Source organism: Ostrinia nubilalis, chromosome 8 (assembly GCF_963855985.1).
Source record: "Ostrinia nubilalis chromosome 8, ilOstNubi1.1, whole genome shotgun sequence".
Taxonomy (NCBI): Eukaryota; Metazoa; Arthropoda; class Insecta; order Lepidoptera; family Crambidae; genus Ostrinia; species Ostrinia nubilalis.
Genome location: NC_087095.1, coordinates 2838438 through 2863961, shown reverse-complemented (window position 1 = coordinate 2863961; position 25524 = coordinate 2838438). Strand labels below are relative to the sequence as shown.

At 42.4% G+C, this 25524-nt stretch overlaps 1 protein-coding gene across 1 annotated transcript in view; it reads right to left on the bottom strand.

Annotated features, from left to right (window-relative positions):
* Positions 1-11: 11 nt before the first annotated feature.
* Positions 12-25524, bottom strand: part of LOC135073736 (calcium-binding mitochondrial carrier protein Aralar1) — a 33649-nt gene continuing 8136 nt past the window's right edge. Inside the window, exons 6-14 of the mRNA XM_063967896.1 lie at positions 21436-21526; positions 18674-18749; positions 18082-18290; positions 17879-17959; positions 15945-16157; positions 7461-7583; positions 6375-6477; positions 5201-5291; positions 12-4495 (exon numbers count right to left, since the gene is read on the bottom strand). Coding sequence (XP_063823966.1) covers positions 4327-4495; positions 5201-5291; positions 6375-6477; positions 7461-7583; positions 15945-16157; positions 17879-17959; positions 18082-18290; positions 18674-18749; positions 21436-21526 — 1156 coding nt within the window. The 3' untranslated portion in view covers positions 12-4326. The remainder of the gene's footprint in view (positions 4496-5200; positions 5292-6374; positions 6478-7460; positions 7584-15944; positions 16158-17878; positions 17960-18081; positions 18291-18673; positions 18750-21435; positions 21527-25524) is intronic.

Here is a 25524-nt window from a genome sequence, read left to right as displayed (position 1 = left end):
AAAATACGAAATCGAGGTTTTATTCGATTTATTTTTAACACAAAAATGTACAATATCAATAAATATAGTAGTCACATCAGTTTTCTATCACTTGTCTTTACTCCTATGATTCACTTTTTACAACGTTGTTTGACAACATTTCGCTTATAAGTAATATAATTATCGATACAGAAAGAGATAAATAGTGATTCGGGTTTACAACTTGTGCAATCGTGTATTGGGCCATCCATAGTACAAATACGAATTTGCGTACCACTGGTTAGTAGGGGCCATTCACAAATACTGACTATATTGTGCCACATACTATATGGGAGGGGCTAAAAGTGGTCACGTGGCATTAAGCAGGAAATTTGAAAAATACATCGCCAGTGTATTTTGGTCAATTATTTGGTAAATGGTCCCTAATAAGATTAATAAATTAAGCTCAACTTCATTTAAAAAGTACAAGTTAGTAGATAAGCCAGTAAATATTTTAGTGCGCTTTTATGGACATTTTATGACTTCTCTTATATTATTGCAAAAAAGCTATTTTTCAATATCTTAATTTGAATCTGATATGAAAATCATAAATTCGACATAGTAAAGGTTACCGTGATAGTGTGAAATTAATCTTAAGTATAAAAATATTGGAACGTCCAAAAACTTGCAGAGTCTAGAGTATTTCTTAATAAATTGTCGTATAAAGCGGCGTGGAACCTTTTGAAGAGATTCATAGAAAATATGATAATAAAAATCCTTGATTTATTTACTAACAGCTAGATAGAATTTGTTATGCTAAAAATAGTGCAAAGTATTTACAATACTGTATGTTAATTTAATTACAGTATTTATAATGCAATATACAATAGCAATTAGCGAAATAATGTTGCAATTAGTGAGACATTAGATAGGATTTTAGATTAAAAAAGACTGTATAATGTGCTTGTTAAACTGAGCTACTACAGACAGCTTCATTAGAAAGAAAGAAAGAAAAAATATTTATTTGGTATCATCTTTCTTCTATTCAAACACGACTTGGAAATTAACGATCTTGATGTCGATTCCATCGAAAAAGTTGTTCAATCAGCAAAATTATCTTAAATGGAATAAATTGAATAATTGTAATAATATTTAATTTTATAGTACTTGGCAGCGCCAACTGTTTTAATATTTTTAATGTTTTTAAATACTCTCTAAAACAATACATACGCAATAAACTGTACAATATTTCGTTCACAATGTCAAAAAACTTTATTTTATTTCTTGGCTATTTTATAGATATTATACAGCGTGTTAGGTAAATGGGTATATGAGCCGACACTAGCCCATGTTAACATATGCATATAAATGGTATGGTGAAGTCAGAAATATGATATTCTCATTTTAATTTTTTAAATGTTCATACAAAATAAAATTTATAAAATCAGATTTGTATGAAAATTAAAATAATTAAAATTATGATATCAATTTTATGACTTCACCATACCATTTATATGCATATGTTAACATGGGCTAGTGTCGGCTCATATACCCATTTACCTAAAACCCTGTATAAAACGATCAATTAAATTGTACATTTGTATATTTCACCTTATACATAAGCGTATACACAGCTACGTACTACATAAGCATTATAACGCATTACCTATGGACGTGCCCAAGCGTATAATCTGACCTACGATCACAAGGAACATTGGAAATTGGACTTTAAGTTTAGGATAATAAAGGACAATGTTCGTTCTCCATACATTGTTCGCCGTTAGATCAACAGTGCCGAAATAATACTTTCTAGGTTCTAAATGACACAAATCTTTATGTAAGAACAATTATTCCTGGCGGACCAATTCTATAAACTTATTGATAGCAATATTGTTATCATAACCTCTTACTTACTAGTATTGTATTATATTATTTTATGCACATCGATTTGGGAGATGTTCTGTATTGTAGTTGTCGCAGCCAAATTGTATTATAATATTGGACGGGTTTTGGAAATAGCTCGGCGTTCCACTTTTATGATTTACTTACTTACATTTTGCACGTAAATAAATAACATGAATCCTATGTTTACTTTCCACTTTTGACATTTAACACGTGACTTACCAAACTAACTATCTCCATGGTTACCGTCTTAGTCTATGCATGACTAGGGATTGAACAACTTTTAATTGAATATTATTAACAATTCTCGATAATTATTATCGATTGAAAAATATTCGGTATTTGAATCGAAAGATATATTCAATTTTATCAATATCAAAATATTCAATTTTAATAATAAAATAAATATTATTTACTACCACCTATGAAATGTTCTAAAAATTGCCTGGAGCGCTCCCCCAATCCTGGGTTTTCCCTTTCCAAGCTGAGAGGATATCATTTTGGTTCTATCGATACATTATAAAGGTACTTAATATTTGAAATGTATTACCAATTATTGTTATAAGCATTTTGAGCGAATAAAACTTTCAATTCTATTAGAACTTTAGACATTTCTCTCACTTTAAGCGGCATTGGATTTTTCATCGAATTTTGAAACTGTAACAGATATATTAAAGATGATCCCATATTGTTGTCATTGTCTATATCAGTGTTATGATCACAATTCTTTTTATTTTATTCATGACCTTCGACCAGTTGGACACATTAGATAGCTTCTTGTAGTATCGTGCAATATATTTTTAACTTTTAATTAAAATCTAGTCATACTGTAGCAATTTGGACGATTTATTTTATTTACAAGATCGGTATCTTATTGTCTATGATGACCGCAGTCAACATCACTATTACATGGATTCCTAACAATGAAGTACGGCATTGCCTTGTGCCGATTTTACATAGATTTTATCGACACAAATTATGGAACTTCATAGGATATGGAGCAGGCCACGCCCTAAAATGTCCGGATGTCGTCATAGTATTATGGAATACATATAAAATACTTTTAATATTTCATTTTTTAATCCTCAAGTGTCCGTTACAATCTAATTAATATTTAAGTATTCAAAAAGTAAGAGATTAATTTTGATACTTTACTGCTGTGCCCAGGTATCTAAGGCGGTTTCTGACAATGTCCTTTATTGTTTAATTTGTAGACTGGCAATACAGAAGGGTTTCATACAAATTCAGAATGTTTTTCGATGAATAGTCAATTTAGAGCGCCCGCCCAAATAGCACCCGCAGGAATAGCACCTGGCCTAGTCACGAAGAGCACCTATCGATATGCTATTCGAAAGAAAGAAAAAATATTTATTTGGTACTAGCTAAATGATGATGCTATATTCGTGGATTTTTTACATTTTTGTCTACGAACAGAGAGAAGAAAATATCGATAGGTGCTCTTCGTGGACTAGGCCAGGTGCTATTCGTGCAGGTGCTATTTTGGCGGGTGCTCTAAGTGGACTACGTGTATTCGAGACACGCTACTGTATTTTATAGAGCGCAAAGTAATTACGCTAGTTGTGCTAAAAATATTAGGGAATTCAGAGTGATCATAGGTCATATAATAACTGTTAATATTAAGTATTATTCTAGCTACGACGTTCTAAAAATACGTTAATCTCAGTATCTCCAAATGTTTAACATCAGGTAGGTCGCTTTTGTACGATGTTGCGTTACCCTTATCAAAAGTTAAAAGTTAATCGTAGGCTTGTACCGTGGAAAGATTGTTTTAAATGTTAACTGGCAACAAATACGTAATTTAAATGACAGGGATGTATCTAGGTCCCAAATAGGCAGTGTTTATAAATAAATAATTTATAATCAGTATCATTTCAAAAACATTTTCACTCAAAAAGTCATAACAAAACAAATTAACAATAGTTTGACTGATTTCGAATGGTTTAAATTAAAATTAATATAAAAAATCTTCAAAAAAGAAGGATTTGATGTAAAATGCTGTAAGTGCGAATGATAACTAGAATAGTGCGGCTTCTTTCTCAAAAGAGTGACGGTAAATCAAGGCAAACGAACAATTAACATAATCAGTTACATGTGATTTTAAATAGATATATTTTTTTCACAGGGTCCCGCCCTAAAAATAATTAGAAATTAAAATTAACCTTTAATCATTATAATTTTTTGTATTGTGAAGCATTATTCTGTAATGCCCAATAATCATGAATGCAATACAATATTGTAAAGAAGCCCGCACTAAGAAATGAAATTAAAACTTTGACTAACAAGTACTGCTGAAGAAAGTTACAATACAGACGTAATGTTACTCTGTCGAACATTACGTGACGCCAATATCGAGTGCCTCATCTAGGCTCTCATACTCATAGCTTATTCCAAATCACGTGACTAAATATCACGTTCCGTACTAGGTGGTATTTACTAGGTCCGTACCTACTGAGCCGCCGGTTTCGGGAACGAGAATCTTGGTAGCGAGATACCGAATTTGGTTTCGAGGCCGGTGAGGACCGGTATCGCGACCTGGTACCCGCCGATGTGATCGGCCTTCTTCTTGACTTCCTCAATAGGTGTCGCCACGTGCAACTCCGAGCCGGTCGGTCGACTGGAAGATAAATAAAATAAATAAATAAATATCCTTGGACATTTTACACTGCGCTCCTAGTCCCAAACTAAGCAAAGCTTGTACTATGGGTACTAGACAACGGATATAAACATACTTAAATACTTTTTTTTGTAAATATATACTTATTATACATAGAAAACACCCAGTCCAATACAAACAAATATGTTCATATGCACACAAATGTTTGTGCTGCCGCAGTGAGTGTGCGAGCATGACAGCAATATAATTACGCGCGAGCGATAAGGATGGGTAGCTTGGGGTCATTGTACGAAATTCTATCTGCTCGGCGTCCGGACTTTAGCTGAATTTTATTAGTAACTAGCTGACCCGGCGAACTTTGTTCCGCCTTAATGGCAATAAATAAGCAGACTTTTTTTTTTTATTTCGAACGGGATAAAAAGTATCCTATGTCCTTCTCCTGGCTCTAAACTACCTCCCTGACAATTTTCAGCTAAATCGGTTCAGCCGTTCTTGAGTTATAAGTGGAGTAACTAACACGACTTTCTTTTATATAATAGATAGATATAGATAGATACTGAGTGCTGTAATTAATAGTATTTATTTGGTGCATTCAAGTACTTCATTTTGAGTAGTAGAAAAAGTTCCACGTGCATCACAACAGGTGCGTGTAACTTTGTTAGTCAAATCGTGATCCGAAATAGGTTATGCTTTAAAAATACTTACGTTCCTCCAAAGTCGACATAGAAGAGGCGCTGCAGAATTTCGTATGTGACGAGCGTCACACCGAACTGTGGCGACGAACGGAATACACGGGCTGAAATAATGCAACCAATGTTATAGCGTTGTCTCTTTTCAATGCTTGGGGAAAGAAAAGTACAGTCACGGAATGAAAAAGTTCGTCAGTTTTCAAATCGATTCCTTCAACGAATCGCGAGATATTACCTTTTGAAACTATGTTACAGAATAATCTCGAGTTAAGAGAAAATAATCTTTAACTGTTCGTCAGTAAAGTTCAAAATTATTCAGATCAAAGTTGTTTGACAATTTAACTTGTCAAGAAGATTATTATGATTGATAAACTAAAACCTTCTTGTTGGTTCAACCTGCCATTATCTATTAAATAAAAAAAACTACATTTTGTGACATTGCACTGATGGGATAGAAAAATAAACAAGCAAAACCTTATTCGTTAGCAAACGTCATATTTATTTAAATGTTAGCAGCAATGTTTCTTGCACGGTTATGTTGGCAGGTTTGACTCTTACATTACCTAGTCCCTAGTGCAAGCGAAAACCGACACTAAGGTGACGAACCTTTTCATTCCGCGACTGTACAATAGGGAATTAAATTTTAGAACAAGAATAAGTCCTTTACCTCCTGGATTTAACGTGTTCATAATAAATGTAACTTGGATACATAATTTTATGCTATTAATTCGGACAGCTTTTGTGTTACATATTTTAACTTTTTCAATATTCGTAATACAGCTGAGTAAATTGTAATATGAATATTTTTTACTTCTTATGGAGGTCCTTAAGAGGTAAAAAGTTGCAATTTTCCTAGTAAAAATAATAATTTTTTATTTATTTATTTAGCACCTGGCCTAGTCGCGAAGAGCACCTATCGATTTGATATTCGTGGATTTTTTACATTTTTGTCTACGAACAGAGAGAACAAAATATCGATAGGTGCTCTTCGTGGACTAGGCCAGGTGCTATTCGTGCAGGCGCTATTTTTGCTCTTAGTGGACTACGTGTATTTGAGACGCGCTACCTACTGTATTTTATTGAGTGCAAAGTACGTTGTGCTAAAAAAATATTAGGGCATTCAGTGATCATAGGTCATAGTTTACATTAAGTATATTCTAGCTACGACGTTCTAAAAATACGTTAATTACCCAAAGCTCCCTTCCAGAAAGCTCTAGCTCCTTCTTCGGCGTAGATTTTCCTAGTCGCGTCTATTACGCCGTTATACGTCGTCTGGCCAGATCTCGCTACTACCTGAAGAGTGGAAAATAAATAAATAATTAAATTTTATTTCTTTGTGGTTTCAATCGTTTCGTAAGTTTGGGCCCAGTTGCTTGGTCAATATGAAGCTCAAGAAGTGTTTTAGAATGAAATAACTTATATACAGATGTATAGAGAAATGATAAATCAATACAAAATTTTTTGTTGCTTCTTTATTGAACATGGGCGGCCCGGGCTAGGATGCGTGCCGTGATATACTCTTATCGACGTCAAATGTATAGGCAAAATCGATAAAATGGCGTGATAACCGCTTATCGCAGCGCGCAACTTAGGTCTAATTGGTCATACGTGGCAAAAACCCGTGCTTTTAAAGTTTGAGATGAAAAAACGATCAATTTCAATTTCGAAGAACATAAAAAGTAGCTCATGTTTTAAGCTCCTATAATATACAGGGTGTCCCAGAACGGGTGAAACATACTGATAGGGGAGGTAGCTCTACTAATGTACTATCCCTAAAAAAAAAATTAAGCGCATAAGGACAAATCATTTTTTTTTAAGTTATTATAAATTAGCTTTGCCTAAGTATCTGGCTATAATTGCTGCGTTTGGAGGTTATTTGTACTTTTTTCTTACTAATATTAATTGTACATGATCGCTTCGTTTACCTGTAAACAAACTTTTGAAAATAATGACTAGATTTCGAGTTTAGAGCACATTATTTAAAAAAAATCTGAATCCCCTATCAGTTTGATTCACCCATTCTGGGACACCCTGTAGATATCTTAAGTCCGGTCCGTGAGCACGTAGAATTTTGTCCAATGACCCCAAGCTACCCATCCTTATCGCTCGCGCGTAATTATATTGCTGTCGCGACTGTGCGACGGGCGCCCGCAGTGACTGTGCGAGCGCAACAGCAACATAATTACGCGCGAGCGTTAAGGATGGGTAGCATGGGGTCATTGGACAAAATTCTACGTGCTCACGGACCAGACTATATTAATGGTTCATCAATTGACCTGTAGCCGGGTCTTGATGACGTCAGCAGGGGTGACGAGCGAGGCGGCGGGAATGCCGGCGATGGCTCCGGCCGCTAACAGCGTTAGCGGGTGGTTGTAGCCGTTTTCGTCCGCGAATTTAGCCTGAAATAGAGGAGAATGGTCATTGAAACATTCACGAAGTTAGAGGTAGTAATCAATCTAGTTATTCATGGCAGCAACTGCCGCGACTCTTTGCGGTTAGTGAATATTAGCCGTGTTGTTGCATTGGCTGAGTAGATTGGGACTCGTTAACTCAAGGCCACTAAAGTCCGGTCGCCGAGTAGATATAATATCGCACACTTACTGCGGCCGCCCGTCGCACAGTCGCGACAGCGATATAATTACATGCGAGTAATAAGGATGGGTTGCTTGGGGTCATTGGACGAAATTCTATCTGCTCGGACTTAAGCTGCTGCTGCAAATTGTATACAGTGTGAGTCACGTTAAAGTGTACATATGAAAATAGATGAAACTAGACCTATTTTTATCGACAAAAAAGAGGTCAAAAATTTTTTGAGATTTTTTTTTTATTTTTTATAGAATTTTTTTTCTTCCAATTACTTATTGTAAAGAAAACGTAATAACTTTTAAACTAAGCGGTATATCCTGATAAAATAAAAACAGTAATAATTCTAAATAACAGGCAATACTATAAAAATACATAAAATATACAAAAAAGGCCAACAAATAACAAAAAATGATAATTTTTGAAAAAAATCTGCTTAAAAATTCGTGTATTTTTGGTTATTTGATAAATTTCTTCAAAAAATGTCCCTATAACTGGTGGTTTTTATTACTTTGTATTATTCTCTATCGTATTATCTTTGTAAAACCAAAAATCGCATGTCTCTATCCCTATCACAACGTTTGCAATGATCGTTTGAACTAATCCTCTCCGAGCGCGCCATTCAACGCTTCGTTAACAACAAAACTGAAAATGGCTCTAGATTTGTAATTTTGATAAAGACAAGTTAGATTTCAAATAAAAACAAAAGATTTCGAAGTAAAATAAGCATTTTAGTGAAAATTAAAATTGTCTCTACCTGTAGCGGAGAATAATGTTGTGGCAGGCCTTTGTTCAAACGATCATAGCAAATGTTGTGATAGGGATAGAGACATTCGATTTTTGGTTTTACAAAGATAATACGATAGAGAACAATACAAAGTAATAAAAACCACCGGTTATAGGGGCATTTTTTGGAGAAATTTATCAAATAACCAAAAAAACACGAATTTTTACGCAGATTTTTTTCAAAAAGTATATTTTTTTATTATTTTTTGGCCTTTTTTGTGTATTTTATGTATTTTTTTAGTATCGCCTGTTATTTAGCATTATTACTGCTTTTATTTTATTAGGATATACCGCTTAGTTTAAAAGTTATTACGTTTTCTTTACAATAAGTAATTGGAAGAAAAAAATTCGATAAAAAATTAAAAAAAAATCTCAAAAATTTTTTGACCTCTTTTTTGTCGATAAAAACAGGTCTAGTTTTATCTATTTTCATATGTACACTTTAACGTGACTCACACTGTATTTGCCTCTGGTATAATAGTGGGCTCATGTTTCTGGAGTGGAGACTAATGCCAGTTTTCACCATCAATCCCTAATTTTTAAGTGATCCCTATGGTAACACATATCAGGAATTTTGTTTTCATAGCGATCGATGTCTAGTGACGTGCGAGTGTCTAGTGACGTGCGAGTGTCTAGTGACGTGCGAGTGTCTAGTGACGCGCGAGTGTCTAGTGACGTGCGAGTGTCTAGTGACGTGCGAGTGCCTAGTGACGCGCGAGAGTAGTGACGCGCAGTTGTCTGCACTGCCAATGTAAACCTTGACATGCGCGTACGCCGGGAAGTAGATGGCGCTGAAGGGCACGTCGCGCAGCAGGCAGGCCTTCGCCCCCTTGTAGAGCCCGAACAGGCCCAGGTCCTTGACCACGGACCACGCGCGCACCTTCTGCCCGCCGCGACCGAGCCCCACAAGGAGGCGGGGACTCTAGTGACGTGCGAGTGTCTAGTGACGCGCGAGTGTCTAGTGCCGTGCGAGTGTCTAGTGACGCGCGAGTGTCTAGTGACGTGCGAGTGTCTAGTGACGTGCGAGTGTCTAGTGACGTGCGAGTGTCTAGTGACGTGCGAGTGTCTAGTGACGCGCGAGTGTCTAGTGACGCGCGAGAGTAGTGACGCGCAGTTGTCTGCACTGCCAATGTATACCTTGACATGCGCGTACGCCGGGAAGTAGATGGCGCTGAAGGGCACGTCGCGCAGCAGGCAGGCCTTCGCCCCCTTGTAGAGCCCGAACAGGCCCAGGTCCTTGACCACGGACCACGCGCGCACCTTCTGCCCGCCGCGACCGAGCCCCACAAGGAGGCGGGGACTCTAGTGACGTGCGAGTGTCTAGTGACGTGCGAGTGTCTAGTGACGCGCGAGTGTCTAGTGACGCGCGAGTGTCTAGTGACGCGCGAGTGTCTAGTGACGCGCGAGAGTAGTGACGCGCAGTTGTCTGCACTGCCAATGTATACCTTGACATGCGCGTACGCCGGGAAGTAGATGGCGCTGAAGGGCACGTCGCGCAGCAGGCAGGCCTTCGCCCCCTTGTAGAGCCCGAACAGGCCCAGGTCCTTGACCACGGACCACGCGCGCACCTTCTGCCCGCCGCGACCGAGCCCCACAAGGAGGCGGGGACTCTAGTGACGTGCGAGTGTCTAGTGACGCGCGAGTGTCTAGTGACGCGCGAGTGTCTAGTGACGAGCGAGTGTCTAGTGACGGGCGAGTGTCTAGTGACGCGCGAGAGTAGTGACGTGCGAGTGTCTAGTGACGTGCGAGTGTCTAGTGACGTGGGAGTGTCTAGTGACGTGCGAGTGTCTAGTGACGTGCGAGTGTCTAGTGACGCGCGAGTGTCTAGTGACGTGCGAGTGTCTAGTGACGCGCGAGTGTCTAGTGACGCGCGAGTGTCTAGTGACGTGCGAGTGTCTAGTGACGCGCGAGTGTCTAGTGACGTGCGAGTCTCTAGTGACGTGCGAGTGTCTAGTGACGTGCGAGTGTCTAGTGACGCGCGAGAGTAGTGACGCGCAGTTGTCTGCACTGCCAATGTATACCTTGACATGCGCGTACGCCGGGAAGTAGATGGCGCTGAAGGGCACGTCGCGCAGCAGGCAGGCCTTCGCCCCCTTGTAGAGCCCGAACAGGCCCAGGTCCTTGACCACGGACCACGCGCGCACCTTCTGCCCGCCGCGACCGAGCCCCACAAGGAGGCGGGGACTCTAGTGACGTGCGAGTGTCTAGTGACGTGCGAGTGTCTAGTGACGCGCGAGTGTCTAGTGACGCGCGAGTGTCTAGTGACGCGCGAGTGTCTAGTGACGCGCGAGAGTAGTGACGCGCAGTTGTCTGCACTGCCAATGTATACCTTGACATGCGCGTACGCCGGGAAGTAGATGGCGCTGAAGGGCACGTCGCGCAGCAGGCAGGCCTTCGCCCCCTTGTAGAGCCCGAACAGGCCCAGGTCCTTGACCACGGACCACGCGCGCACCTTCTGCCCGCCGCGACCGAGCCCCACAAGGAGGCGGGGACTCTAGTGACGTGCGAGTGTCTAGTGACGCGCGAGTGTCTAGTGACGCGCGAGTGTCTAGTGATGTGCGAGTGTCTAGTGACGCGCGAGTGTCTAGTGACGCGCGAGTGTCTAGTGACGTGCGAGTGTCTAGTGACGTGCGAGTGTCTAGTGACACGCGAGTTTCTAGTGACGCGCGAGTGTCCAGAGACGTGCGAGTGTCTAGTGACGCGCGAGATTAGTGACGCGCAGTTGTCTGCACTGCCAATGTATACCTTGACATGCGCGTACGCCGGGAAGTAGATGGCGCTGAAGGGCACGTCGCGCAGCAGGCAGGCCTTCGCCCCCTTGTAGAGCCCGAACAGGCCCAGGTCCTTGACCACGGACCACGCGCGCACCTTCTGCCCGCCGCGACCGAGCCCCACAAGGAGGCGGGGACTCTAGTGACGTGCGAGTGTCTAGTGACGCGCGAGTGTCTAGTGACGTGCGAGTGTCTAGTGACGCGCGAGTGTCTAGTGACGCGCGAGTGTCTAGTGACGTGCGAGTGTCTAGTGACGTGCGAGTGTCTAGTGACGCGCGAGAGTAGTGACGCGCAGTTGTCTGCACTGCCAATGTATACCTTGACATGCGCGTACGCCGGGAAGTAGATGGCGCTGAAGGGCACGTCGCGCAGCAGGCAGGCCTTCGCCCCCTTGTAGAGCCCGAACAGGCCCAGGTCCTTGACCACGGACCACGCGCGCACCTTCTGCCCGCCGCGACCGAGCCCCACAAGGAGGCGGGGACTCTAGTGACGTGCGAGTGTCTAGTGACGCGCGAGTGTCTAGTGACGTGCGAGTGTCTAGTGACGCGCGAGTGTCTAGTGACGCGCGAGTGTCTAGTGACGCGCGAGTGTCTAGTGACGCGCGAGTGTCTAGTGACGCGCGAGAGTAGTGACGCGCAGTTGTCTGCACTGCCAATGTATACCTTGACATGCGCGTACGCCGGGAAGTAGATGGCGCTGAAGGGCACGTCGCGCAGCAGGCAGGCCTTCGCCCCCTTGTAGAGCCCGAACAGGCCCAGGTCCTTGACCACGGACCACGCGCGCACCTTCTGCCCGCCGCGACCGAGCCCCACAAGGAGGCGGGGACTCTAGTGACGTGCGAGTGTCTAGTGACGTGCGAGTGTCTAGTGACGCGCGAGTGTCTAGTGACGCGCGAGTGTCTAGTGACGCGCGAGTGTCTAGTGACGCGCGAGTGTCTAGTGACGCGCGAGTGTCTAGTGACGTGCGAGTGTCTAGTGACGCGCGAGTGTCTAGTGACGCGCGAGTGTCTAGTGACGCGCGAGTGTCTAGTGACGCGCGAGTGTCTAGTGACGTGCGAGAGTAGTGACGCGCGAGTGTCTAGTGACGTGCGAGTGTCTATTGACGTGCGAGTGTCTAGTGACGTGCGAGTGTCTAGTGACGTGCGAGTGTCTAGTGACGCGCGAGTGTCTAGTGACGCGCGAGTGTCTAGTGACGCGCGAGTGTCTAGTGACGTGCGAGAGTAGTGACGCGCGAGTGTCTAGTGACGTGCGAGTGTCTATTGACGTGCGAGTGTCTAGTGACGTGCGAGTGTCTAGTGACGTGCGAGTGTCTATTGACGTGCGAGTGTCTAGTGACGTGCGAGTGTCTAGTGACGCGCGAGTGTCTAGTGACGCGCGAGTGTCTAGTGACGCGCGAGTGTCTAGTGAAGTGCGAGTGTCTAGTGACGTGCGAGTGTCTAGTGACGTGCGAGTGTCTAGTGACGTGCGAGTGTCTAGTGACGCGCGAGTGTCTAGTGACGCGCGAGTGTCTAGTGAAGTGCGAGTGTCTAGTGACGTGCGAGTGTCTAGTGACGTGCGAGTGTCTAGTGACGTGCGAGTGTCTAGTGACGCGCGAGTGTCTAGTGACGCGCGAGTGTCTAGTGACGTGCGAGGGTCTAGTGACGCGCGAGTGTCTAGTGACGTGCGAGCGTCTAGTGACGTGCGAGTGTCTAGTGACGCGCGAGTGTCTAGTGACGTGCGAGTGTCTAGTGACGCGCGAGTGTCTAGTGACGCGCGAGAGTAGTGACGCGCGAGTGTCTAGTGACGCGCGAGTGTCTAGTGACGCGCGAGTGTCTAGTGACGCGCGAGAGTAGTGACGCGCAGTTGTCTGCACTGCCAATGTATACCTTGACATGCGCGTACGCCGGGAAGTAGATGGCGCTGAAGGGCACGTCGCGCAGCAGGCAGGCCTTCGCCCCCTTGTAGAGCCCGAACAGGCCCAGGTCCTTGACCACGGACCACGCGCGCACCTTCTGCCCGCCGCGACCGAGCCCCACAAGGAGGCGGGGACTCTAGTGACGTGCGAGTGTCTAGTGACGTGCGAGTGTCTAGTGACGCGCGAGTGTCTAGTGACGTGCGAGTGTCTAGTGACGTGCGAGTGTCTAGTGACGTGCGAGTGTCTAGTGACGCGCGAGTGTCTAGTGACGCGCGAATGTCTAGTGACGCGCGAGTGTCTAGTGACGCGCGAGTGTCTAGTGACGTGCGAGTGTCTAGTGACGCGCGAATGTCTAGTGACGCGCGAGTGTCTAGTGACGCGCGAGTGTCTAGTGACGCGCGAGTGTCTAGTGACGCGCGAGAGTAGTGACGCGCAGTTGTCTGCACTGCCAATGTATACCTTGACATGCGCGTACGCCGGGAAGTAGATGGCGCTGAAGGGCACGTCGCGCAGCAGGCAGGCCTTCGCCCCCTTGTAGAGCCCGAACAGGCCCAGGTCCTTGACCACGGACCACGCGCGCACCTTCTGCCCGCCGCGACCGAGCCCCACAAGGAGGCGGGGACTCTAGTGACGTGCGAGTGTCTAGTGACGCGCGAGTGTCTAGTGACGTGCGAGTGTCTAGTGACGCGCGAGTGTCTAGTGACGCGCGAGTGTCTAGTGACGCGCGAGTGTCTAGTGACGCGCGAGTGTCTAGTGACGCGCGAGAGTAGTGACGCGCAGTTGTCTGCACTGCCAATGTATACCTTGACATGCGCGTACGCCGGGAAGTAGATGGCGCTGAAGGGCACGTCGCGCAGCAGGCAGGCCTTCGCCCCCTTGTAGAGCCCGAACAGGCCCAGGTCCTTGACCACGGACCACGCGCGCACCTTCTGCCCGCCGCGACCGAGCCCCACAAGGAGGCGGGGACTCTAGTGACGTGCGAGTGTCTAGTGACGCGCGAGTGTCTAGTGACGCGCGAGTGTCTAGTGACGCGCGAGTGTCTAGTGACGTGCGAGTGTCTAGTGACGCGCGAGTGTCTAGTGACGCGCGAGTGTCTAGTGACGTGCGAGTGTCTAGTGACGCGCGAGTGTCTAGTGACGCGCGAGTGTCTAGTGACGCGCGAGTGTCTAGTGACGCGCAGTTGTCTGCACTGCCAATGTATACCTTGACATGCGCGTACGCCGGGAAGTAGATGGCGCTGAAGGGCACGTCGCGCAGCAGGCAGGCCTTCGCCCCCTTGTAGAGCCCGAACAGGCCCAGGTCCTTGACCACGGACCACGCGCGCACCTTCTGCCCGCCGCGACCGAGCCCCACAAGGAGGCGGGGACTCTAGTGACGTGCGAGTGTCTAGTGACGCGCGAGTGTCTAGTGACGCGCGAGTGTCTAGTGACGCGCGAGTGTCTAGTGACGTGCGAGTGTCTAGTGACGCGCGAGTGTCTAGTGACGCGCGAGTGTCTAGTGACGTGCGAGTGTCTAGTGACGCGCGAGTGTCTAGTGACGCGCGAGTGTCTAGTGACGCGCGAGTGTCTAGTGACGCGCAGTTGTCTGCACTGCCAATGTATACCTTGACATGCGCGTACGCCGGGAAGTAGATGGCGCTGAAGGGCACGTCGCGCAGCAGGCAGGCCTTCGCCCCCTTGTAGAGCCCGAACAGGCCCAGGTCCTTGACCACGGACCACGCGCGCACCTTCTGCCCGCCGCGACCGAGCCCCACAAGGAGGCGGGGACTCTAGTGACGTGCGAGTGTCTAGTGACGTGCGAGTGTCTAGTGACGTGCGAGTGTCTAGTGACGCGCGAGTGTCTAGTGACGCGCGAGTGTCTAGTGACGCGCGAGTGTCTAGTGACGCGCAGTTGTCTGCACTGCCAATGTATACCTTGACATGCGCGTACGCCGGGAAGTAGATGGCGCTGAAGGGCACGTCGCGCAGCAGGCAGGCCTTCGCCCCCTTGTAGAGCCCGAACAGGCCCAGGTCCTTGACCACGGACCACGCGCGCACCTTCTGCCCGCCGCGACCGAGCCCCACAAGGAGGCGGGGACTCTAGTGACGTGCGAGTGTCTAGTGACGCGCGAGTGTCTAGTGACGTGCGAGTGTCTAGTGACGTGCGAGTGTCTAGTGACGTGCGAGTGTCTAGTGACGTGCGAGTGTCTAGTGACGCGCGAGTGTCTAGTGACGTGCGAGTGTCTAGTGACGCGCGAGTGTCTAGTGACGCGCGAGTGTCTAGTGACGCGCGAGAGTAGTGACGCGCAGTTGTCTGCACTGCCAATGTATACCTTGACATGCGCGTACGCCGGGAAGTAGATGGCGCTGAAGGGCACGTCGCGCAGCAGGCAGGCCTTCGCCCCCTTGTAGAGCCCGAACAGGCCCAGGTCCTTGACCACGGACCACGCGCGCACCTTCTGCCCGCCGCGACCGAGCCCCACAAGGAGGCGGGGACTCTAGTGACGTGCGAGTGTCTAGTGACGCGCGAGTGTCTAGTGACGTGCGAGTGTCTAGTGACGCGCGAGTGTCTAGTGACGTGCGAGTGTCTAGTGACGTGCGAGTGTCTAGTGACGCGCGAGTGTCTAGTGACGCGCGAGTGTCTAGTGACGTGCGAGTGTCTAGTGACGCGCGAGTGTCTAGTGACGTGCGAGTGTCTAGTGACGCGCGAGAGTAGTGACGCGCAGTTGTCTGCACTGCCAATGTATACCTTGACATGCGCGTACGCCGGGAAGTAGATGGCGCTGAAGGGCACGTCGCGCAGCAGGCAGGCCTTCGCCCCCTTGTAGAGCCCGAACAGGCCCAGGTCCTTGACCACGGACCACGCGCGCACCTTCTGCCCGCCCGCGATCTCGCCAGCCACTTGAAGGCGGATCTTGACTATTTCCAGTGGGTTCGTGAACACCACTTGGGAACCGCCGGCCTGGAGAAATGATATAAAGTGATTTTATACAGTGTGAGTCACGTTAAAGTGTACATATGAAAATAGATGAAACTAGACCTATTTTTATCGACAAAAAAGAGGTCAAAAAATTTTTGAGATTTTTTTTAAATTTTTTATAGAATTTTTTTTCTTCCAATTACTTATTGTAAAGAAAACGTAATAACTTTTAAACTAAGCGGTATATCCTGATAAAATAAAAACAGTAATAATGCTAAATAACAGGCAATAGTAAAAAAAATACATAAAATACACAAAAAATGCCAAAAAATAATAAAAAATGATACTTTTTGAAAAAAAAAACTGCTTAAAAATTCGTGTTTTTTTGGTTATTTGATAAATTTCTCCAAAAAATGCCCCTATAACAGGTGTTTTTTATTGTTTTGTATTATTCTCTATCGTATTACCTTTGTAAAACCAAAAATTGCATGTCTCTATCCCTATCACAACATTTGCTATGATAGTTTGAACAAAGGCCTATCACAACATTATTCTCCTCTACAGGTAGGGACAATTTTAATTTTAACTAAAATGCTTATTTTACTTCGAAATCTTTTGTTTTTACTTGAAATCTAACTTGTCTTTATCAAAATTACAAATCTAGAGCCATTTTCAGTTTCGTTGTTAACGAAGCGTTGAATGGCGCGCCCGGAGAGGCTTAGTTCAAACGATCATAGCAAATGTTGTGATAGGGATAGAGACATGCGATTTTTGGTTTTACAAAGGTAATACGATAGAGAATGATACAAAACAATAAAAACCACCTGTTATAGGGGCATTTTTTGGAGAAATTTATCAAATAACCAAAAAAACACGAATTTTTAAGCAGATTTTTTTCAAAAAGTATCATTTTTTATTATTTTTTGGCATTTTTTGTGTATTTTATGTATTTTTTTACTATTGCCTGTTATTTAGCATTATTACTGTTTTTATTTTATCAGGATATACCGCTTAGTTTAAAAGTTATTACGTTTTCTTTACAATAAGTAATTGGAAGAAAAAAAATTCTATAAAAAATTTAAAAAAAATCTCAAAAATTTTTTGACCTCTTTTTTGTCGATAAAAATAGGTCTAGTTTCATCTATTTTCATATGTACACTTTAACGTGACTCACACTGTATATTGTATCATGTGCCAAATAAGATTTATGACTTATATTAAAATCAAAATCAAAAATATTTATTCAGTTTAGACCACAAGTGGCACTTATGAACGTCAATAGAAAATAATAAAAAAGAAAAGGTAGCCCTTATGGGGCACTTTACATGTCTCCTTATCTTTTGGGCCCTACCAGCGCTTCGAGACAAACATTTATGGCAAGTGCTGAGAAGAAACGCCGGAACAAACTCAGTCACCACTTTTTATTATTGCTGTCGCGCTCGCACACACACTGCGGCCGCCCGTCGCACAGTCGCGACAGCAATATAATTACGCGCGAGCGATAAGGATGGGTAGCTTAGGGTCATTGGACGAAATTCTATCTGCTCGGCGACCGGACTTTATTCATTAATTTCAAGTAATATCGCCAGTACGGCGACGGATCACTCTTTATAAACAAAGGAAAATATTTATCAAGTACTTTTATTTATTAAACCAACAACGTATACAGGGATATAAGGTTTGTATACAATGTAAGCCTGAAGTTACAGGTATTTATGGAAGGCTTTTGGGAAATAATAATGTCAAATCGAGTGACTACTTACACAACCTCCAGCGATGATTTCAGCGTATATGGAAATATTTCCCTTTTTGTCCATAAACTTGTCTCGAACTAAGTCATTGACCTGAAAAGTAAAATACAAGTCAGTCAAAATAATTTACTATATTTTTTCTTCACATCCAAGTGAGGGAGAAACATGCGAACCTGACCTGATATGATGATTTATGTTGATTCAAAACTACTCACAGTAAGTTTGATAGCCTTCTCAGGGGCAACTCCGATCAACTGAGGGACAAGTCCTCTATAAAGGCCAAATATTCCCTCGTGCCGGATGACCTTCTTGAAGCAATCCCAGGAGTTTCTGTACGCCACTTCACCGATGAAGGAGCCTGTACGCTGGTTCTGCATACGGGTCTTTACTAAATCTATGGGGTAGACTGTCGATGCGCCCACGGCTGGAAGAAATATTTTATTGATAAGTTTGTGTCACCTTTTTTAAACTGGGAAATGCACTTAATTGCATACGCATTGACCCAGTGAGACCAATAGTTATGGGGCTCTCCCTGCCAGAAAAGTAAACCCAGTGTGATAAACTAATATTTCGTAAATCGCACAATTTAAATATTAGCACAAATTAACTCCAGGAGTTAGGAAATCTTCCGTGAATTATATTGTATTTTATAGGGGTAGTTACTGAGGGTAGGTAATGAGGACGAAACTTATTTTTATAGCGGGTGGTTTATGTCTCAATCGTGGTTATTTATATTCGCAGTTTATTCGACTCTTTCATTGATAAATTTTTGAAAGTTCTTAAAGTATTTATGAGTTTTCAACTTACCACCGGCAATCGAACCGAGCGTGAATCTGTACGTGCTCTCCAATATTTGAATGAGAACACTGCGCTCCTCTGGACTCTGGAACAAGCACACGCAAATATAAATCTAATTCTTTAAGACCAACTAATTTAGTGGACAATCAACGACATTGGATAAATATTAAATACCTAATATTAGTTAGGTCCTATTGTTTGATATCCAAAACTGTGTTGAAGATTGTCCATGATTCTGATTCTATACATAGAAAACAATCACTGAATAGATGACGTACAGAGGAATAGCTCGTTCTAAAAAAATTCGCCGATCGTACCTACTGGTCTACTTGATATTGTTTGAAGCTGTTTTGCTAATACAGCTTCACAAAAGAGGCGGAATCACTATAGGGAAAGGTTGCTGTGCGTAAAAATTGTTTCGCTTATCGTACAACGCATAAGTCCCCGAAAGTCAACAAACGTATAGGTCGCGCAGCGAGAGTTGAGACGATCAACACATTTTTTTTAACTGGTAGGCCTATTTTTCTGCCAGAATCAATGTTTAATTGGATGTTAAGTTATTATTAAGTTACTTTTATTGAGTTTTGAGAGAGTAGAATACTCGTACTTTCTCGCAATTTTCTACGAGCAAACTGAATGTATTTGTATATGCTTGTTGCGCTGAAGTCTTGCGTATTCTGTATTTGTGTTTTCTGTATTCAAATATTATATTAGTGTGTGTCCGCCTCAACTTTCGTTGCGCGAGCTATAAAAAAGACAGGGCATTTTCGCGAGGGTGTGCTACAGGCGTAACTGTTTCTCTGTACGTCAGGTCCAGACGACGGCACATCGTACGGTACAAGTTGCATCTTATCCTATTGTAATAGGTGCGATTTTGCAACAAACATGAGTAAAGTCCGGTCACCGAGCAGATAGAATTTCGTCCAATGACCCCAAGCTAACCGTCCTTACCGCTCACGCGTAATAATATTACTGTAGCGCTTGCACACTCACTGCGGCCGCCCGACGCACAGTCGCGATAGCAATATAATTACGCGCGAGCGATAAGGATGGGTAGCTTGGGGTCATTGGACGAAATGCTATCTGCTCGGCGACCGGACTTTAGCTGATGTGCTGGCGACTGTACTCAGTGACAAACGAACACATAGCGCTAGCGAATTTAAAAGACATAATCTATTTTATCGGGACGATAGCTAAAAGTATAGTTTGAAGAAGTTATGAAGGAAGAAAAGATGTGTGAATAAGTGACAGTTAAAGCAGATTCCTGTGGTTGTAGAGGGAATGTGATGTGACGTCATGCTAATTATTTAAACGTGAAAGAAGTTGAAGAAATGGATATTGTATTTTAGTCGACTTATTATAAAGATACTGTTTGAAAATGACAACGATTTTAAACACTATTTAGCTCTACTGAACAGTAAATAATAATAAGAGGATTCACCCTTTTACCTTTAGTAGTAATTGACAAGATCGAAATCACAAATTAAACTCATATAGAAGTTTTAGTTTAAACTTTACCTAATTATTTCCACTTATGTTTAAGACAAATTGTGTATTATGTATCTATTTTACTTTGTATAAAAACATTCCAAAAACTTATGAATATAGCTATAGTCTGGTCCGTGAGCACGTAGAATTTAGTCCAATGACCCCTAGCTACCCATCCTTATCGCTCGCGCGTAATTATGCTCGCACACTCACTGCGGGTACCAGTCGCACAGTCGCGACAGCAATATAATTACGCGCGAGCGATAAAGATGGGTAGCTAGGGGTCATTGGACAAAATTCTACGTGCTCACGGACCGGGCTTTAATGAATGTAAGTTTATATAATTTAAACATGAAATTATAGTTTTTTGAGACAATGTTAAGAGGAGCAAGCTAGCTTAAATAAGCCTAATGGGGCTAACTGTGAAATAACGCTGTTTGACAAGAAAATTAGTGTCTCGTTCTTACTGTATTAGATAGAAAAGGATAGCGCAACTTAACTTGACAGCGATTCAAATTCAGCCCTTGAGTTGTTTGTGAAAGATTAAAAGTTTATGGTCAATACTTGAATACTATAGCAGCGGTCGGCAACCTTTTAGGGCAAAAGGGCATAATTTTTTAAATTAAATGTAAAAGACGAACTGGGTCCTAATTATTCACGGCAAGTCATTAACTTTTTAATAAAGATGCAAAAACCTACAGCGAGCGATTCGATTGTATGGTGATTTTTGACTCATTTTGAATACATTAACATTAAAAATTGTACATATTGAACTATATCATAAAAAGTGTGCGTGGAACATTTCATATTGCGCGCGAGTTAAATGCAATCGTAAGATATGATAGTTTTGTGACATACCTGTCATATTTATGAAAATCATCGACGTTTACATTTTTTATAGCATCGGTAAGAGGAAGCACGGGCCACTGATTGCCAACCGCTGCAATATTCGACCATTCTCATGTAAAATGTAAACATAGAAACATCATGAACTCGTGTGACCCGTACTCACCATAAGGCGCTCCAACAAGTTAACTAATCGAAAAGGCTCTCTTATCATATTTACCTCCTCCTTTTGCGCATTGAAAGAGAGAAAATACAGAGCTATAAGTTAGTGATGTTTCCAAAATATTACACATAACGACAAACTAATATACACTAAACATACATTTCAACTAACGCGTCCGTGCCGGCTCCTGCAAGAATTTTCGAGAAGTTTTGCGTTAAAACGGGACAGCGTTATGGGCGGTCTGCGGGTGGGAGAGAGACAGGTGGATACTTACCGATACCGCCTTTATTTCTGCTACTCTTCGGGTGACATGTTTGAAGTATTGCTCTGGTGTGATTGAGTTGAGATCGTTGTAGACAATGCGTCTGGAAGAATAGACAAATCAGTAGTTAATTTACTAAACCAACGTAAATAAAGAACAAGAAAGTATTTCCACAATCCAGTAAGTGGAAATTTGTAATAGGCCGTGATAATTCGTCTATTTTTTAGCCTATTTTATAACGTAAAAAAGAATATATTTAAGGTGTAAGTTATTACGGTATTTGAATACAATTCAAAAATAAAATAATAATGCCCGTTTTCACCATCAATCCCTAATTTTTAAGTGACCCCTATGGTAACACTTTACAGGCATTATATTCTCATAGGGGTCACTTAAAAAATAGGGATTGATGGTGAAAACGGGCATAAGTCTCTCATTTTGCTATTAAAATAATATTATGTTAACATTTTTTCGTGATTTGTAAGGGTTTTCGTGCACTGTTAGTCCAGTCAATAAAGCATTATAGATGGAAAACTGTAGAACACAATTTCTGACTTCAGGACTTTATTTAGACTAGTTAGGAGGTGAACATAGTAAAAGTCCCCACCCTTAGCCCTTGAGCCGGCGGGGAGAGGGGGGTTTAAAGGTGCCACTTTTCGGTTTTTCGCTTAATCCTCGGAAACTATGCGTCCTAGTGACATGACTACTTTGAACCAAAAAAATCATATTCAATTTGCTACAGGTGAGATAGTCAAGTTTTTCAATAAATTGTACAGTTTTCGCGGCATCTGCTCTAGAAGGTCTGTAATATTGGAAATTTTATTTATGTCTTACATGTTCCCATCAGGAGAAAATCGACTAAATAAACATTGAGCAATCATTCTAGACATGCGAGAGCATGTTAAGCCTACTTCCAGGGAGGGGACTGCACCGTGCGTATATTTAGACGAACCACTTTGAGCCACTTTTGACTCCTCATCACTCAAAAACTACTGTGCATTAACACTTCAAATTTGGCTCATGTGTTGAGACTTGCAAGATATACATCAGTTTAAAATTTCACAAATATCCCTCAAACGGTTCTTTAGGTATTGGCGTCCAAAAATCTACATGTTTGACCTATAGACCAAATTCTAACCACTTCCAGATGACATCGAAGGTTCAAATTTGGCATCCAGAAAGGTAGTTATGTAAATACAAAGGAACAAATAAAAAACCAGTAAATTTTAACATTTCACATGTTATAGATAGATGTTAGTGTTCTAAATGTCGATTTTTGAACGTCAATACCTAAATAACCGTTTGAGGTATATTTATGAAATTTGAAGCTGATGTTTATCTTACAAGTCTCAACACATGAGCCAAATTTGAAGTGTTAATGCACAGTAGTTTTTGAATGATGAGGAGTCAAAAGTGGCTCTAATTGGTTCGTCTAAATATACGCACGGTGCAGTCCCCTCCCTGGAACTAGGCTTAACATGCCCCCGCATGTCTATAGTGTTTGCTCAATGTTGATTTAGTCGATTTTCTCCTGAAAAGAACATGTAAGACAAAAATAAAATTTCCAATTTTACAGACCTTCTAGAGCAGATGGCGCAAAAACTGTACAAGATATAGAAAAACTTGACGGTCTCCGGACCTGTAGCAAATTGAATAAGCTTTTTTTGGTTCATAGTAGTCATGTCACTAGGACGCATAGTTTCCGAGGATTAAGCGAAAAACCGAAAAGTGGTACCTTCAAACCCCCCTCTCCCCGCCGGCTCAAGGGCTAAGGGCGGGGACTTTTGCAATGTTCACCACCTAACTAGGCTAAATAAAGTCCCGAGGTCAGAAATTGTGTTCCACGGATTTCTCTCTACACCGTCGTTAAGGCATTCATTGACTGGTCTATGTGCATACTTCCAAAGATGTGAGTGAGTAGGTAATATAGTCAGTTTTATGTGACATCTTTTATAATCAGTGTGATAATACTCGTAATTAAATAAGCTCATTCCGAGTTTCGCTCATGCATAAATTACGTTATTTAATCGACATTTTCGTGTGTCTGTTTGCTAAAAATAAATAACTGGTTGTCTAATTTAATCCTGGTGTGAATTTTACTTATGAATTTTGAATTGGATGACCTTCAAAAGTACTTAATGCAAAACAACAAAAAAGACATTGTTTAAAACAGTACGGCTAGCACGAAAAACTTTCGAGTTCGAATCGTTTGCGTATTTGAATCGCCATCAAAAGATTTAGTACGAAAGCTACAATAGCGCCCTTGTGAACGTGTCGTAAAGTGAACTTAGTATGAGAAATGGTTGCACGAAACTTATTTTGAGAATCAAAATTGTCACGTTATCGTTTAATTCGAAGATTGAGTATCGAATTTTGTCGAATACGCAAACGATTCGAAGACGAAAGTTAATCATGCTAGAGGTACAGTGCGTATTATTTGAACATCAAATAAGTTCATCCAGTTCAAAACGGTACAAACGCAATGAATGGTCCGAGAAACGCTCTATCATTCTGGGAGCCAAACGTATTGTAATAGCAACACACTTGTCTTAACCGAACCCAGTATGACGAGCTTGATACTCTGGCCCTCCCGGCACTGCCGAAGTAGAACTAGGGAATAAAAAAATCTCGTATTTTTGTATGAAAGTATCATCCAAAGGCCATTCGGTGCTGGACAAAGGCCCCCCACAAATACACTCGACAGCAAATAAATCGCACCACCCGCGACAAGCATTTTCAAACGTATGCATCCCTACTCCCCACCAGTATTGGCAACATTTAAAAGCCTAGTTCTAAACTTCATTTTATTAAAGGAAAGGTTTTTACCCCAAAAATGTGTCTTTACAAGGATCCAGAAACACTTCTTCAAAAGTTACGCTATAGCCATTTTTTATGACTATAAAACTGTTAAGTTGAGATTAATCGCTATCCATCTGTTAAAGAGGACACGTGTGATCATTATTTGGTTTTATAACCAAAAAAATTGGTCTAATTGATCCCAGAGGTGAGCCCAAAGTGAGGTCTTTTTTCAAGTCACATTTATGGTATATTTTAATCATTTATTAAGAAATTAAATGTGTTTTTCTTTAAGGATATTTATTGGGCTTTCAAATAACACCAATATTGTTGGGGCACCATTATTGTGTCAAAAGAAAATCTTTAAAGTTCGCGTCGCGGGTGGTGCGATTTATTTGCTGTCGAGTGTATTTCCATTCCATAGGGGCCACCCGAGATCTTAATTGCGATTGTGGTCAAATACCTGCCTTGTTATGCATAAAAAAAAAAAAAATAGATCATTGGCTTATTGAGTGGGAAACCTGCATTACACTAGGTTTAAAAATTAAGTAATAATAATGCAGTAATCTTACTGAAGGAAGCGTTCATAAGTGCCAAATCTTGGTCAAAATTATATAACAGATTTTTCAATTTTATTTCAAAAAGTATAGATACACAATATCTTTATTTTTAGATCCAGCGTCACACAGTTTAACAGAGTTAATGGCCTATTTTTCCTTGTTAACTTATTTTATGTAGTATTCTTAAGCTGGGTTGCACCATCTTATTTTGACTGTAACAAACGTCAAAAATATGTCAAACTCCATACAAAAATCACCGGTTATCGTTATAGTTACGGTCAAAGTTTGGTGGTGCAACTCAGCCTTATTTTACTAAATTATGCGTTCATAAATGCCAAATCTTGGTCAAGACAGTTTAACTAAAAAAGGTCTATTTACCCTTTGTAACTATATCTGAGATATAAATATAGCGCCAGTTACCGCGGTCAAGGTTAAAAACTCCGAGACATAAAATAATGACAATAACCGCGGTCAAAGGCCAACAACTAACAATTTTAGTTAACATCAGCGGATGTTAGCTGTCGTCACCCAGCAAAAACAACATTTAAACTTAGTATTAATGTTACATTCTGTGGAGAAACAGTGTCAAAATAATACATTGTGGACAAAAAAGAACTGAATATTTTCAAACCAATTGTCTTTTTGCTGATCAAGATTATAAAAGTGAGTCATAATTTTGTTTTATATTGATTACTAGCTTTCTCCCGCGGCTTCGCCCACGTGGAATTTTGTTTGTCACAGAAAA